Below are 15,900 nucleotides of genomic sequence, written 5' to 3'. Positions count from 1 at the left end.
GGGTTGATGCCATTCCCCCTTAAAAAGAAAACTACAGCCACATAGCCTTGGGGACCCGGCGCGTGTCTAACTCAGTGTGAACATGAACTACTTTGGGGGCGTCAGCTGCGGCGGGGGAAACTCAGGTCCCTGAAAAGGCCTAAAGTTGACGCACGACTCGGGGAGGGGGCCTCGTCTGCCCCGGAAGTACTGTTGCGTTAGCGCCTTGCCTTCCGGGGCACAGTGCTTGTCGTTGCAGCAGCTGTGGGAAGGGGAGGCCATCTTCCATTTCTAGGAAGAGTAAGGGCGAGGGGAGAGTGAAGGTGGTGAAGGGCTCAGCGCCTCCCCGCCAGGCGGTGGCCTAGAGGAGCAGTTTCGGCAGGCGGGTGAGGTCGCTGAGGGCCCGGAAAAGATGTTTTCCCTGTCGAGTACCGTGCAGCCCCAGGTAGGTCCGGCATCCAGTCGGTTTTTCTTCCTTTCTGCCCGCGGCTGTTTGCCTTTTGCGTTTGCTGGAAGCGGTTTCTCTTAAGGGGTCGTAGGAAAGAAGCGATTAACCTAGTTGGACTCCTGAGGTTGAAAAGGGCTCGGGGCCACGCTGTAAAGGATTGACGAGGAAATAGAGGCATAATACGAGCGTGATGGAGACATTGGTTTTTCGACTTGATTGCGTGGAATTTTTGCTAGAGAATCCATCAGGCTTTGTTGAGTGCTGGACATTCTGGGGTGGGCGGGGGTAGGGAGACGTCTTTGTCACAGACGTAAAGAGCGCACGAAATAAACTCTTCAAAGACTTTGGTATTAACAATTCTATTCTCTGTTCTTTCTTTTAAAGGAATTTAAACATATTATAAAATTTTGAATAATCTACGTTTTCTTTTGATCAAATGTGACTAATAAGTATATATTTACAAGTTATTCACTGCTTTCAGTTAATATTTTGATTCAGCCTCCTCTCGGTGTTTTCGTTTATAAAGCAAAAGGGCAGAGAAAAAAATGCCGAGCATTTGAGTTTTTATTTTTTATTTATTTTTTTAATATATATTCTGGGTTTTGGGTTTTTTGGCTTTTTTCTTTTTTCTTTTTTTCTTTTTTTTCTTTAAGGGCCGCACACGCGGCATATGGAGGTTCCCAGGCTAGGGGTCTAATCGGAGCTGTAACTGCAGGCCTGTGGCAGAGCCACAGCAACGCCAGATCCAAGCCTCTCTGCAATCTACATCACAGCTCAGGGCAACTCTGGATCCTTAACCCACTGAGCAGGGCCAGGGGTCGAACCCAAGTCCTCATGGTTCCTAGTCGGATTCGTTTCCGCTGTGCCACGATGGGAACTCCTTGGATTTTTAATTATCTTCTTTCAGGGGTAATCACTTGTGACAGTGTTTTATTCTTAGTTCAATTAAAAATCTTTTTTGGATGATAACGTTGAGATTTTTTTCTTTGAGAGTTCTTCCCTGCTTTGCAAATAAACATTTTTTGAAAACATTCAGTTTTAAAAATAATTTTAGAGACTCTAGTTCCTTAAGCTTATAATTATGTCCCTTTGTGTAATTTCTACCCCTTTGTTTTTCTTTTTTGCTAGTACTGACTGGATAATAGAAAATGAAGTGGTTAGTTATTTACTGGCGTGTGTTAGGTGAACAAAGCAGATGCAGAATCTTAATAATGCTATGAAATGAAACAGGAGTAGGAGTTAGCCAAGTGAATTGTTAATAGAAGTGAACTGGTAGAATATCTGGGGATAACAGCCTAGCTGATCAGAAGGAGGAGAATAAGGCTAGTGTGGCTAGAGCAAGGTGATTAAAGCGCTAATGATAGAAAAATAGTTGGGGATAAGACTTGACGCAGATCACACCAGGAGTTATAATAAGGGATTTTGGATTTCATTTTAAGTTTTTTGTTTGTTTGTTTTGCTTTTTAGGGCCGTACCTGAGGCATATGGAAGTTCCCAGGCTAGGGGTCCAAATTGGAGCTGCAGCTGCCAGCCACAGCAACTCGGGATCCAAGTCACATCTGCGACCTACACAGCAGCTTTCAGGGATCTAACCCGAGTCCTCAAGGATAGTAGTCAGATTGTTTTTGCTGAGCCACAGTGGAAACTCCAGGATTGCAATTTAAATTTGTTGGAACTGGGTGTTCCCGTCATGGCGAAGCAGAAACGCATCTGACTAGGAACAATGGGGTTGGGGGTTCGATCCCTGAACTCGATTAGTGGGTTAAGGATCACAGCATTGCTGTGGCTGTGGTGTAGGCCAGTGGCTATAGCTTTGATTAGATCCCTGGCCTGGGAACCTCCATATGTGGCCCTAAAAAGACAGAAAGACCAAAATAAATAAATAAATAAATTTGTTGGAAACCATTGAATGCTTTTAAGCATGTTAAGAACTAACATGAGGAGTTCCCATCATGGTGCAGTGAAACAATCCGACTAGGAACCATGAAGTTGTGTGTTGGTGTTGCTGTGAGCTGTAAGTAACATGAGATTTACATTTGAGTAGTATGGAGAGTATGAAAGGATAAGAGTGGAAGTGTTTTTCCGTTGAGGATGTTATTGCACTAATACAGAGAGTGATAATGCACCACTAAGGAGTGGCAATAATTATGGAAGGAAGGGGTGTTATCTTGAAAAAATGGAATTTTATGAGGTATTGGAGATGAAGGATGATGGAGAGAGGTGTTTCTGGTTTGATCAACTGGATGCAGGAAGGTGGTATTTACCAATGTGACAGTGTCTGGAGGAGTCTTACCAGTTGTTTGAAAAAGGATATGACTAGGCTTGCTGAATACAACGTTAAATCTTTTGAAGCTGAACATAAGGAAGTTTATGTCAGGAAGACCCAGTTTTAGGAGAACTTATCATTGGCTGAATGGAGTTAGTATTATGTGATGTTTGTAGAGATAGGGAAGAAATTTTTTGTTTACTGTCAGCAGTCCAGACTGGGCTTATGTGGGACCCTTATGCATTTTATGCTGTGAAGGATGGTAAACACATCAGTATACTGATGCTTAATTGGTCAGTACCCTTGAATTTAAATTTTATGACACATAGTGTCAATGTTTTCATTAAGAAGAGGTCAAACCATCTTTTAGTGATTTAAATTCTTGATTGAATGAGAAGAGATAATGAAAACTTTTCACAGATAGATATAGGCAAAAAAAACATGTATCTTAAAATAATTCAATTCCTGTCATTTCAAAAGAGCTTATTCTTTCTTTCTGACTCTAAAAATAATACATTCTCATTGCCAAAAATGCTAAAAAGAAAAATATAAATCAGAAAATTAAGATCGTCTATAATTTCATCACCCAAAGAGATCACATTTTAGAATAAGTTCTTTCATACTTTTTATCTCTACACAAATATGTTTGTGCACACTTTTTTTAAAAAGATATTACATAAAGTTCTCCAGCCAACTTTTTTCTTTTAATAGTGTTATGAATTTATTTCCATATCATTAACTATGGGATGGAGAGTCTTTAACTGGCATCTGGAGTCAGATTATCTGGGTTAGAATCCTTCCTGCTATAGTACTTTCTTGCTGAATGACTTTAACCATGACATTGAATCTGTCTAAATTCTTGCTGTCTTCATCAGTTAACTAACTTTTATAGCTGTTAGGATTAAATGAGATAATATATACTGGCATATTGTAAGAATGCGTTTAATTTATTCATTTACTCAACAAATATTTAGAATCTACTGTGTGCATTAGTGTTGCACTGAGATACAGTATTGAATGAAATCAAGAAAATGAGTAGAAAAAATAAAATATAAGGTATGTAAGTTATGTTAAGTATTATGTAAAATATTTTTATTAAATTATAAATAAAACAGAGGAAAATAATAAAATGGGGGGGAATCCCTTGCCACATGGAACTTATGGTCCAGTGGGAAAGTGTGGTATAATAAATAAAAAACATTTGGCTTTTGTTAACTATTTTTGGCACAGAACTCTTTTTTTTTTTTTTTTTTGTCTTTTTGTCTTTTTGCCATTTCTTGGGCCGCTCCCGCGGCATATGGAGGTTCCCAGGCTAGCGGTCTAATCGGAGCTGTAGCCACCAGCCTACGCCAGAGCCACAGCAGCGCAAGATCCGAGCTGTGTCTGCAACCTACACCACAGCTCACGGCAACGCCCGATCGTTAACCCACTGAGCAAGGGCAGAGACCGAACCGGCAACCTCATGGTTCCTAGTCGGATTCGTTAATCACTGCGCAGAACTCTGAACTCCCAGAACTCCGCACAGAACTCTTAAAACCCTTTTTCTGTAATAGGAGTGTCTTTATCCTAAAAGCCCCTCTTTGGGTCACACCTGGATTTATGCTAATGAAGTGACAGGGTGAAGTTTCTAGTAAACAATATAGATAAGTATATAAAGTATGTTAGTGAAAATGTCAAAAAGGAAAAATAGAGTAGAGAGAGGCTATAAGGAATATTTTAAGGGGGGGTTGTTGAAGTCTTACATTGGTTGGCTAGGAAAATGACTCAAGAAAAATGACTTTGAAGTTAACTGAAGAGAGTATGAGAGCAGGCTACGTGACTAACTGGGCAAGAGTAAGCAAACAGCAATGCAAAGTCCTTGAGGTGAGGGCCTGCCAGGTATGTTCTAGGAACAGCAATGGAGCCTGGGTGTCTGGAGAGAGAGATTGAAGGGGAATGTAGTGGTAGGTCAGTTTGAAGAGGTGATAAAGAGCCAAGGGGAGCTTTCTGTGTCATTGTTGTTAGGATGTTGGGTTTTATTGTGAGAAAAGCCATTGGAGCATTATGAGTGGAGAAGTGATGGGATCTGACTGGTTTTTGTTTGCTTTGTTTGTCTTTTTGCTTTTTGGGGCCCCACCTGCGGCATATGGAGGTTCTCAGGCTAGGAGTCTAATCGGAGCTATTGCCACCAGCCTATGCCACAGCCACAGCAATGTGGGATTCCAGCTGCATCTGTGACCTACACCACAGCTCTTGGCAACACCAGGTCCTTAACCCACTGAGCGACCACTGAGCGAGGCCAGGGATCAAACCCTCAACTTCGTGGTTCCTAGTCGGATTCGTTTCTGCTGTGCCACAAGGAGACCTCCAGAGATCTGACTGGTTTTTTTTGTTTTTGTTTTTGTTTTTAAATTTTTTAAATTTTTTTTTTTTGCCTTTTTTGCTATTTCTTGGGCCGCTCCTGCGGCATATGGAGGTTCCCAGGCTAGGGGTCGAATCAGAGCTGTAGCCGCTGGCCTACGCCAGAGCCACAGCAACGCAGGATCCGAGCCACGTCTGCGACCTCCACCACAGCTCACGGCAACGCCGGGTCGTTAACCCACTGAGCAAGGGCAGGGACCAAACCCGCAACCTCATGGTTCCTAGTCGGATTCGTTAACCACTGCGCCACGACGGGAACTCCCTGACTGGTTTTAATAGAGCAGGTTCAGGGAGAGAAGTTAGGACGCTATTGTAAAAATCCACATATATAGGTGATGGTGACTTAGAATAGGGTGGTGCAGTGGGAACGTTGGAAAGTATAAAATTCTGGATATGTGCTTACTTGTTTTATATGTCTGTAAAATATTTTATTTTTGTGGAGGTATCATTTGTTTAGCCAATCCGCTATTGGTGGACACTTCTAACTTTCCATAAATTTTTAAATATTTTGATGAAAATTGTCATCCATATATATGCAAGCATAGACATTTACTTACCAGATTATTTCCTTGCAGTTGGTTTTTTTGCTGGAAGAATTGTTTTTTGGGGTTTTGTTTGTTTGTTTGTTTTGTCTTTTTGCCTTTTCTAGGGCCGCTCCTACTGCATATGGAGATTCCCAGGCTAGGGGTCAAATTGGAACTGTAGCTGCCGGCGTATACCACAGCCACAGTAATGTGGGATCCGAGCCACATCTGTGACCTGCACCACAGCTCACAGCAACGCCAGATCCTTAACTCACTGAATGGGGCCAGGGATTAAACCTGCATCCCCCTGGATACTGGTTGGGTTTGTTACCACTGAGCCACAACGGAACTCCCTCCTGTATAGATTTGATATATGTTGTATGTTTAATTTTTTACAATCCTAAATCCTGACAATTAAAAGTCTTTTTTCATGTTTTTATATTTAAAAGCATTGTTTATTTTCAATTTCGATCTTTTTTTAGGTTACTGTTCCTCTGAGTCATCTAATCAATGCCTTCCATTCACCAAAAAATACGTCTATTTCTGTCAGTGCATCGTTTTCTCAAAACCAACATCGAGATGTAGTTCCTGAGCATGAGGCTCCCAGCAGTGAGGTAATAGTTTCTACCCTGGACGTTTCAGAAAACTTTTTTGATTTAGTGCATTGTAAACATGCTTGAAATAACTTTCTGTGTTTAGGCATTTGTAGCAGGGTGATTTCTGTCTTCAGCTTTATCTCCTCTTTATGATTAAAGATGTCTAATTCTGGCTTAGTTATACATATAGAAATATGACTTTGTTTTATTTTGTAACATTTAATTTTTTCATTTTATTTTTTTTTTTGGTTTTTTTTTTTTAGGGCTGCACCTGTGGCACATGGAGGTTCCCAGGCTAGGGGTTGAATCAGAGCTGCAGCTGCTGGCTACGCCACAGCCACGCCAGATCCATCCTCGTCCTCAACCTACACCATAGCCCATGGCAGCAGTGGATCCTCAACCCACTGAGCAAGACCAGGGACTGAACCATGTCTCCATGGACACTAGTCAGATTTATTTCCACTGAGCCACAAAGAGAACTCTAATGTCACTTTTAATTTTTTTAAAATTTCATGTGGCATGTGTTGGTATTCACTTCTTACTGCTTGTGTGATACCATTTAGATATTCCTTTGTGTTGCTCCTGCAGTGGTAGCAGTGAACCCACAGTTAACTCCATAATTGCCCTGCAAGTCTCAGGGAAGATAGAATAGCGGGAAGTTACCATCTTTTGCCTTATAGGAGCGTTGAGTGTAATTCAGCAGTCAGAACACAGGTATCTAAAAGTAAAATGTATAAGCTCTGAAATTATACTTTGAGTATTCAGGGAGTTATAAAATCATTGTGGCCTGGGTTATAGGGGATTCCCAACCTAGGAAATCTTATGTTTACAAGATTCACTAATAAGATAGTTGCTTGTAGCTCAGAATACATTTTTCATAGAAACCATTATAATCCATAGTTAAGTTTCTCAAAAGTCTTTTCCACAAATAGCCTGTGTTCTTAGTCCTCTTGTCAGACTGTGACAAGGACAGTAGAGGAGGTGTTGAAAAAAATGTTTGCTTTTGGTGGGGGTTGGAAGAGAGGTGGTGGTTGTGAGGTGAGTCTTGGATACAATTTTAATTAGGTGAAAAGTTTGTCATTATCATCTTTATGCTTTCCTTTTATACTATCTTCCAAATTCCTGTTGCCTCTTTCTGTAGGCAATCCATTCTTGTCTTCTATTGTGACACCCGCCTTCCAAATTATAGTCTAAGAGAGCTTTTCTAATGATAATACTGCATGTATCAAAATTGCTACATGCAGCAATATTATGTTCATTTTAGAAATTTTGGGAAATATTGTGTAGGTGGAAGAAATAAAATTAACCTGTAATCTTACTTCCCAAGAGTAATGCTGTTAAGATTTTGTATTTATATTTCATGTATTTTTCTTTCTTGTATTTTTTATAATAGTTGGATCACACCATATATGCTGGTTTAGATTCTGCTTGGTCATTTAATTGCCTTATGAACTTGTTATGCCATACATTTCCTGTAGTTTTAGTGACTTTAGAGTGTTAGCTTTATGATGGTTCATTGTTGGATCTTGTTTCAAATTTTTTGCTACTCTAAATTCTATTTTTCCGAAGTTCCCGTCATGGCTCAGTGGTTAACAAATCCGACTAGGAGCCATGAGGTTGCGGGTTCGGTCCCTGCCCTTGCTCAGTGGGTTGACGATCCGGCGTTGCCGCAAGCTGTGGTGTAGGTTGCAGACGCGGCTCGGATCCTGCGTTGCTGTGGCTCTGGCATAGGCCGGTGGCTACAGCTCTGATTGGACCCCTAGCCTGGGAACCTCCATATGCCGCAGGAGCGGCCCAAGAAATAGCAAAAAGACAAAAAATAAATAAATAAATAAATTCTATTTTTCCTGTCTACGTTGCTAAATGTTTGACTGTTTCATCAAGTGCAGTGGCTAGGTCAGTAGTGAAGAACGTTTTGAATATCTTTTCACTTGAATAGTAGCTAAACTCTAGAAGCCAGTAATTTAAGACTAATGGTCTTGGAGCTCCTGTCATGGCTCAGTGGTTAACGAACCTGACTAGTATCCATGAGGACTTGGGTTTGAACCCTGGCCTTGCTTAGTGGGTTAAGATCTGGTGTTGCTGTTGCTGTGACTGTGCTACAGCTCCCATTTGACCTCTGGCCTGGGAAAGTCCATTTGCCACCAGTGTGACCCTAAAAATACAAAAGAAAAAAGAAAAAAAGACTAATGGTCTCAAATATGGAATTGGTGTCTTATCCTCTGATTTATTCTCAGTAGTCTTATGGCTTATCATTGATGAATGCTTGTTAATGCTTCACAATCATTGCTCCCTAGGCATCCTGCCTCATGTCTGCTCTTACCTCCTTTGCTATGTATGAGATGACTTTCCTTTCATTAAGTCTTGCTAATTCACATCCATTTCACAGCACAGGTAAAAAACTTTCAACATCCTTCAAGCTACTGACCTCTTTCTCCTTTCGCTTTCACACTTGAAAATATAGTACTCTTAGGGGTTCTCTTGTAGTGCAGCCAGTTAGGGATCCAGCTCTGTCATTGCAGTGGCTTTGGTTGCTGCTGTGGCATGGGTTTGATCCCTGGCCTGGGAAATTCCACATGTCTTGGGTGTAGGAAAAAAGAAATGGTGGTACTCTGAACTTATAACTGTTCTTGTTAAACTTTTATTTTAATTTTTAGGGCCACACTTACGGCATATAGAAGTTCCCGAGCTAGGGGTCAAATTGTAGCTTCAGCTGCTGGCCCACACCAGTCATGGCAACGCAGGGATCTGAGCCACACCTGCAACCTACACTGAAGCTTGTGGCAACACCAGATCCTTTACCCACTGAGCGAGGCCAGGAATCAAGCCTCCTCACATATACTAGTCGGGTTCTTAACCTGCTGAGCCACAGCAGGAACTCTGTTCTTGCTAAACTTTTATTTGTACTATATCCCATTGTACTTTAGCTACTGCTTTTATCATTTTATAGGCTTATTTTGCTGTATTTTGTTGATCTCTTTAGCAGTAGGCCTTTATAAATACATTCACATATTTCTCAGCTTTTCCTTAGCATTCGACCTTGCTGAACCTCCCCTGCTTTCAAAATACTCTGATCATTGAGTGATACTACATTGATGATTTGTTGTCTATTTTGCTGAACTTTTTTTATTGCCAACTTTTTTTTTTTTTTTTTTTTTTTTGTCTTTTTACCTTTTTTTTTCTAGGGCTGCTTCCACGGCATATGGAGATTCCCAGGCTAGGGGTCTAATTGGAGCTGTAGCCACCGGCCTACACCAGAGCCACAGCAACGCGAGATCCGAGCTGCGTCTGCGACCTACACCATAGCTGATGGCAACGCTGGATCCTTAACCCACTAAGCAAGGCCAGGGATCGAACCCACAACCTCATGGTTCCTAGTCAGATTCGTTAACCACTGCGCCATGAGGGGAACTCCAGAATTTTTTAGTTTAATATTTAAAAAACACCTCTTCTTACAGGGGATTGAAATAACTAGGGATTAGCTAGTAATAAGAAAACTCAAATATATAGGACTCAAAGATTTAAAGAGCAGCTAATACTCCCAGGACTGAGAGCACCTGAGGAAGAGTTCTATACCCCTGCACTGAGGTTCTGAGATTGTTGGAGAGGGCATGGCCTTGGCTCACTGAACAGCAGTCACTGGTGCTGCACCAGCTGTACTTGGCCCTTGGGGTACCACGGAAAGCTGTTCATGGGGATGTGTCTTGCTGGCTGGATTCTATTGACCACTGAATACTGTAGGAGCCAGAAGCTGGGGAAATCCGGTGTTGAACACTGGAGCCTGTTGAGTGAACACACCAGCCTGAACCTGAAACAAACTCCACCTACACTGTATCTCTCCAGTGTCCTCTACTGACTGTGTAGTGTTCTCACCAACAAAAGAAAAATATCTAAAGGGCCCAGACCCATGGTCATGCAACCAACAAAAAGGAAAGAGACAGCAAATCTATAATCAGCACATCCATCCAGAACCCTTCTCCCTCAACATCCCTGTACTTTACCAGTTTCTTTAAATGTCTGTTGTCTGTGACTTAGTATTTGCATCCTTCTTAGTGAGGGCTCAGTTCAGGTTCATTCTATTTTCCTCTTGTTACATCAGCCTTCTCTAGCTTATCATCTTTGTCTTCTATTTTCTTCCTGTAAAACAAAACTAACGATACTGGTGATAGAATTAAATTCAAATGAGGCTCTTCACAATTTGGTTATAGCCCATCTTTCTAGTCCTTCTTCCATCATTGAACTTTTTACTGCATCTCAAATATTCCAGGCTCTTTGATGGCTTTTTGTTTGCCCTCTTACCCAAAGTTTCTGTCTCCATAATTTTCTTAGGTAAAAATTTGCATTTCCTTTTGTATTATAAATAGACTTTTTGGTTTCCCCATTTTAAAAGATAAAATATCGGAGTTCCCGTCGTGGCGCAGTGGTTAACGAATCCGACTAGGAACCATGAGGTTGCGGGTTCGGTCTCTGCCCTTGCTCAGTGGGTTAACAATCCGGCGTTGCCGTGAGCTGTGGTGTAGGTTGCAGATGCGGCTCGGATCCCGCGTTGCTGTGGCTCTGGCGTGGGCTGGTGGCTACAGCTCCGATTCGACCCCTAGCCTGGGAACCTCCATATGCCACGGGAGCGGCCCAAGAAATAGCAACAACAACAACAAAAGACAAAAAGACCCAAAAATAAATAAATAAATAAATAAAAATAAAATAAAATAAAAGATAAAATATCTTTATATAGTTTGTTTTTTTGTTTTTGTTTTTTTTTTTTTTTAAAGGCCACACCTGCAGCATATGGAAATTCCCAGGCTTGGAGTCAAATCTGAGATGCAGCTGCCGGCCTGTGCCACAGTCACAGCAATGCCAGATCCAAGCTGCATCTGTGACCTGCACCACGGCTCACGGCAACCCACTGAGTGGGACCAGGGATCAAACCCGCATTCTCATAGATACTGCTCTGGTTCGTTACCACTGAGCCACGGTGGGAACTCCTGTCTTTGTAGTTCTTGAATATTGTAGTCCATCTCTTTTCATTACAGTATGCTTTATGTTATACAACTTTTACTACCTTACAAAGCACTATTAAGTGTTTTATTTCATCCTGCCTTTAATTGTCTTACTATTTATGTTAGGAAGTGTAGATGAGCAAGGTATGATCTCTTCCCTTGATCCATACTGTTCTGTTGTGAAAATAGGAAGGGTGTGTTTTGTAGTCATTTGACTAATAAGAAGGGGGAGTCTAAGAAGATGTATGACTTGTCACAAAGCTAACAAATGACAAACTCCTGGATATTAATCCAGAACTTTATAATCTGTGGATTTGACTATATTAGTCATAAGAAGTTGATGCTTTACTTTTTTTTGTTTATTTTTGCTCTCCTTGCTTGAAGTTTTAGCTGTTTGGGGCTTAAAGTTGTGACTTGTCCTTAGTGTCTCCCTGTCAGCTCGTTTAGAAAAGAAAGTAACTTACCCCTGTCCTGTTTCTAGTTAGGTTAGAACTGTTTTTTTTTTTTTTTTTTTTTTTTGTCTTTTTGTCTTTTTTTTTGTTGTTGTTGTTGCTATTTCTTGGGCCGCTCCCGCGGCATATGGAGGTTCCCAGGCTAGGGGTTGAATCGGAGCTGTAGCCACCGGCCTACGCCAGAGCCACAGCAACGCGGGATCCGAGCCGCATCTGCAACCTACACCACAGCTCACGGCAACGCCGGATCGTTAACCCACTGAGCAAGGGCAGGGATCGAACCCACAACCTCATGGTTCCTAGTCGGATTCGTTAACCACTGCGCCACGACGGGAACTCCAGAACTGTTTTTTTTTGTTTGTTTTTGTCTTTTTGCCATTTCTTGGGCTGCTCCCTCGGCACATGGAGGTTCCCAGGCTAGGGGTCGAATCGGAACTGTAGCCACCAGCCTACGCCAGAGCCACAGCAACGCAGGATCTGAGCCAAGTCTGCAACCTACACCACAGCTCAAGGCAACGCCGGATCGTTCACCCACTGAGCAAGGGCAGGGACCGAACCCGCAACCTCATGGTACCTAGTCGGATTCGTTAACCACTGCGCCACGACGGGAACTCCTAGAACTGTTTTAAAGTGAGTGTTTTCTTGACTGTTTTGCACACATCTTTTTTTTTTTTTTTTTTTAAGGCCACATGCACAGCATATAGAGGTTCTCAACCTAGAGGTCTTATCGGAGCTACAGCTGCCAGCCTATGCCACAGCCACAGCAACGCCACATCCAAGTCTCATTTTCGACCTACACCACAGCTCAAGGCATCGCCGGATCCTTAACTCACTGAGCAATGCCAGGGGTCGAAGTGACAACCTTATGGTTCCTAGTCGGATTTGTTTCCACTGCACCATGACGGGAACTCCCACACATCTTTTACTTTGTCCCGTTTCCCTCTTTATTAAAAGCTAGATGTGAGTAGTTTACAGAACCTCAGTTCAGGTAGGAGTCTTAGCAGTTCTTTATTGGGTGGACTTTTATTTATGGTCATTAGGGACTGAAGGAAGCTTTATTTTTGGGGTTTTTTGTTTTTTTTTTTTTTGTTTTGTTTTGTGTTTTGTCTTTTCAGGATAGCACCTGAGGCATATGGCGGTTCCCAGGCTAGGGGTCAAATCGGAGCTATAGCCACTGGCCTACGCCACAGCCACAGCATTGCCAGATCCGAGTTGCATCCAAAACCAACATCACAGCTCACAGCAACGCCAGATCCTTAACCCACTGAACAAGGCCAGGGATTGAACCCAAATGCTAGTCAGAATCTTTAGCCACTGAGCCAGGAACTCCAGAGGAAGCTTTAAAGCTCAATGGACTGGTGATAGTGTTGGGAATATGATTTTTTTAACCTTTGTCAAGCCTCACATATGTGACCTCAGTAAAACTAGAAGCAGAAAAATATTTGTACCAACTTTAAAAACTTTTTTTGGAGTTCCCATCATAGCGCAGTGGTTAACGAATCCAACTAGGAACCATGAGGTTGTGGGTTTGATCCCTGGCTTTGCTCAGTGGGTTAAGGATCCGGTGTTGCTGTGAGCCGTGGTGTAGGTCGCAGACGCAGCTCGTATCCCGAGTTGCTGTGGCTCTGGTGTAGGCTGGTGGCTACAGCTCTGACTAGACCCCTAGCCTGGGAATCTCCATATGCTGCGGAAGCAGCCCTAGAAAAGGCAAAAAGACAAAAAAAAATTTTTTTTTGATAGGGGAATCAATGTATTGTTAGATTTTTTAAATTTACATTGTTCTGATTGGTAACTTTACATTATTCTAATTGGTAACAATTTTTTAAGTTAAATATCTTGACAATAATGCTTTCTTGAGAAAAACAGTAACCTACTGTATAGCACAGGAACTATATTCAATATATTGTACCATGTAATGGAAAAGAATCTGAAGACGGATAAATATATATGTGTGTGTATAAAAAACTGCATCACTTTGCTGTATGCCTGAAACATGGTAACTCAACTACACTTAAGTAAAAAAGTTAAAATTTAAAAAATAATAATGCTTACTTGGTTGACTTAATCTTTTACAGCCTATACTTAACTTAAGAGACCTTGGATTATCTGAATTAAAAATTGGACAGATTGATCAACTGGTAGACAGTCTACTTCCTGGATTTTGTAAAGGCAAGAATGTTTCTTCCCATTGGCATACATCTCATGTTTCTGCACAGTCCTTCTTTGAAAATAAATATGGTAAGTTAATATATTTTGTGTACTAATGAAAGTATGCTATTTTAATACTATTAAATACTGTTTATAATAGATACCATTTTTTTAACATTTTCTGTGTGTCAGATTCTGTCCTGAGTTTCTTTTCTTTCTTTCTTTTTTTGAATGAGTTTCTCTTCTTGTCCCCCCGCCTTTTTTTTGAGTATCTTTATACTGGAATCACTGGAATGATTTTAGTTTCACAGAAATGTTGCAAAGATCATACGAAGTTCCTATATACCTTCCTCCTTTCCTCTCCTCATGTTGACTACTTATTTATCATTTATCAAAACTAAGAAATTAACATTGGTTCCATACTTTTTAAACTAAATTATGGAATTTATTTAGATTTTACCAAATAAAGTTTAATTTTCCCAAATCCACTGGAGTTCTTTTTCTGTTCTGGGATCTAATACAGTATACTAAATAGAATTTAGAGTAGTAGAATGTTGTTGTTGTTTTAATTTTAGGTGACAAGTGTGTTTTGGCTTTCAAGTAACATTCTAATCTTTGAGGATACATTAGAGAAACTGTGGTCTCTTTTAGAATGTCTGTATTTTCTTATTTGAGTTTTATAACAATCTAATATTATAAGTGAGTAGTTTGTTGAAAGGGATGTCAGCTTAATGAGTTTGTTTTGTTTTCCTTTTTTTTTTCTTGCGGCTGAACTGGCGGCATATGGAACTTCCCAGGCTAGGGGTTGAATCAGAGCTGTAGCCATTGGCCTGCACCATAGCCACAGCAATGTGGGATCTGAGCCACTTCTGTGACCTACACCATAGCTCACAGCAACGCCAGATCCTTTATCTCACTGAGTGAGGCCAGGGATCAAACCTGCATCCTCATTGATACTAGTCAGGTTTGTTAACGCTGAGCCACAACCGGAACCACAACAAACAAGGAACTCCTTTGTTTGTTTTGTCTTTTTGGATGGTACTTAAACATTGAATATTAGAGGCTTATCAAAATACTTGTTGATGGAAGGACATAAAAAATCATTATGAATGATAAAAGCCCTGGAACAGAACAGGTTTGAGCAGTTTTGTGATGCAGCTTTGATATGAAACTGTACTTTGCAAACTTAAATCATTTAATGACCCTTCCTTCTTCTTTTGCTTTTATTTTATATGAGAGCTATAGGATGAAAAAAGAATTCAAAAGCAGGGAGTTCCCATAGTGGCGCAGTGGAAACGAATACGACTAGGAACCATGAGGTTGTGGGTTCGATCCCTGGCCTTTCTCAGTGGGTTAACGATCTGGCATTGCCGTGAGCTGTGGTGTAGGTCGCAGACTTGGCTTGGATCTGGCGTTGCTGTGGCTGTGGCTGTGGCGTAGGCCAGCAGCTGCAGCTCTGATTAGACCCCTAGCCCAGGAACCTCCATATGCTGTGGGTGTGGCCCTTAAAAATAATAATAATAATTCAAAAGCAAGAAAAACAAATTTTTTGAGCATGAGGCTTGGACTAAAAATCTGCTTCTGTTTTATAGTTTTTTTTTTAATGCTATCCTGCTTCCTTCCTAAGAAGCCCTGAGGCTTAGTGGTTGAGCGTGAGGAGTAGACTAGGAGCACACTCAGTCCTGCCACTGAGTGTGGTATTTACATTAATCTCTTTCTCTCTTTCTTTCTCTCTTTCTCTCTTTCTTTCTTTCTTTGTCTTTCTGTCTTTCTTTTTCTCTTCTTTTCTTTTCTTTTGACTGCCCTGGGGTATATGGAGTTCCTGGGTCAGGAATCGCATCAACCTAAGCTGCAACTGCAGCAGCACCGGGTCCTTAACCCACTGTGCTGGGCTGGGATCACACCTGTGTCCCAGCACTCCTAAGACACTGCTTATCCCATTGTGCCACAGCCAGAACTCCTAGTCTCTGTTTTTTTTCACTTCAGAGGATCAAATGAAATAATCTAGGTAGAGTACTTGGCCTGTAGTAAGTGATCAGCAGAGTAAAATTTTTGTTACTACCATTGTTTTATAGTATTATTATTATTAC

The 15,900-nt window shown here is 41.2% G+C and overlaps 1 protein-coding gene across 3 annotated transcripts in view; it reads left to right on the top strand.

Moving 5' to 3' along the window:
* Nucleotides 1-266: 266 nt before the first annotated feature.
* Nucleotides 267-15,900, top strand: part of YME1L1 (YME1 like 1 ATPase) — a 47,905-nt gene continuing 32,271 nt past the window's right edge. For 2 of the 3 annotated variants that reach the window (XM_021064882.2, XM_084980398.1), the window contains exons 1-3: nucleotides 267-424; nucleotides 6,100-6,231; nucleotides 13,738-13,900. In XM_021064882.2, coding sequence (XP_020920541.1) covers nucleotides 392-424; nucleotides 6,100-6,231; nucleotides 13,738-13,900 — 328 coding nt within the window. In that variant the 5' untranslated portion in view covers nucleotides 267-391. The remainder of the gene's footprint in view (nucleotides 425-6,099; nucleotides 6,232-13,737; nucleotides 13,901-15,900) is intronic. The other variant, XM_021064883.2, reaches the window with a different exon arrangement.

This window comes from Sus scrofa, chromosome 10 (assembly GCF_054392235.1).
Source record: "Sus scrofa isolate SSC_HxYL_T2T_F1_AM1 chromosome 10, Sscrofa_HxYL_maternal_Yorkshire_Landrace_v2.0, whole genome shotgun sequence".
Taxonomy (NCBI): Eukaryota; Metazoa; Chordata; class Mammalia; order Artiodactyla; family Suidae; genus Sus; species Sus scrofa.
Note: the sequence above shows the minus strand (reverse complement) of the source record. Positions and strands in the feature narration are given on the sequence as shown.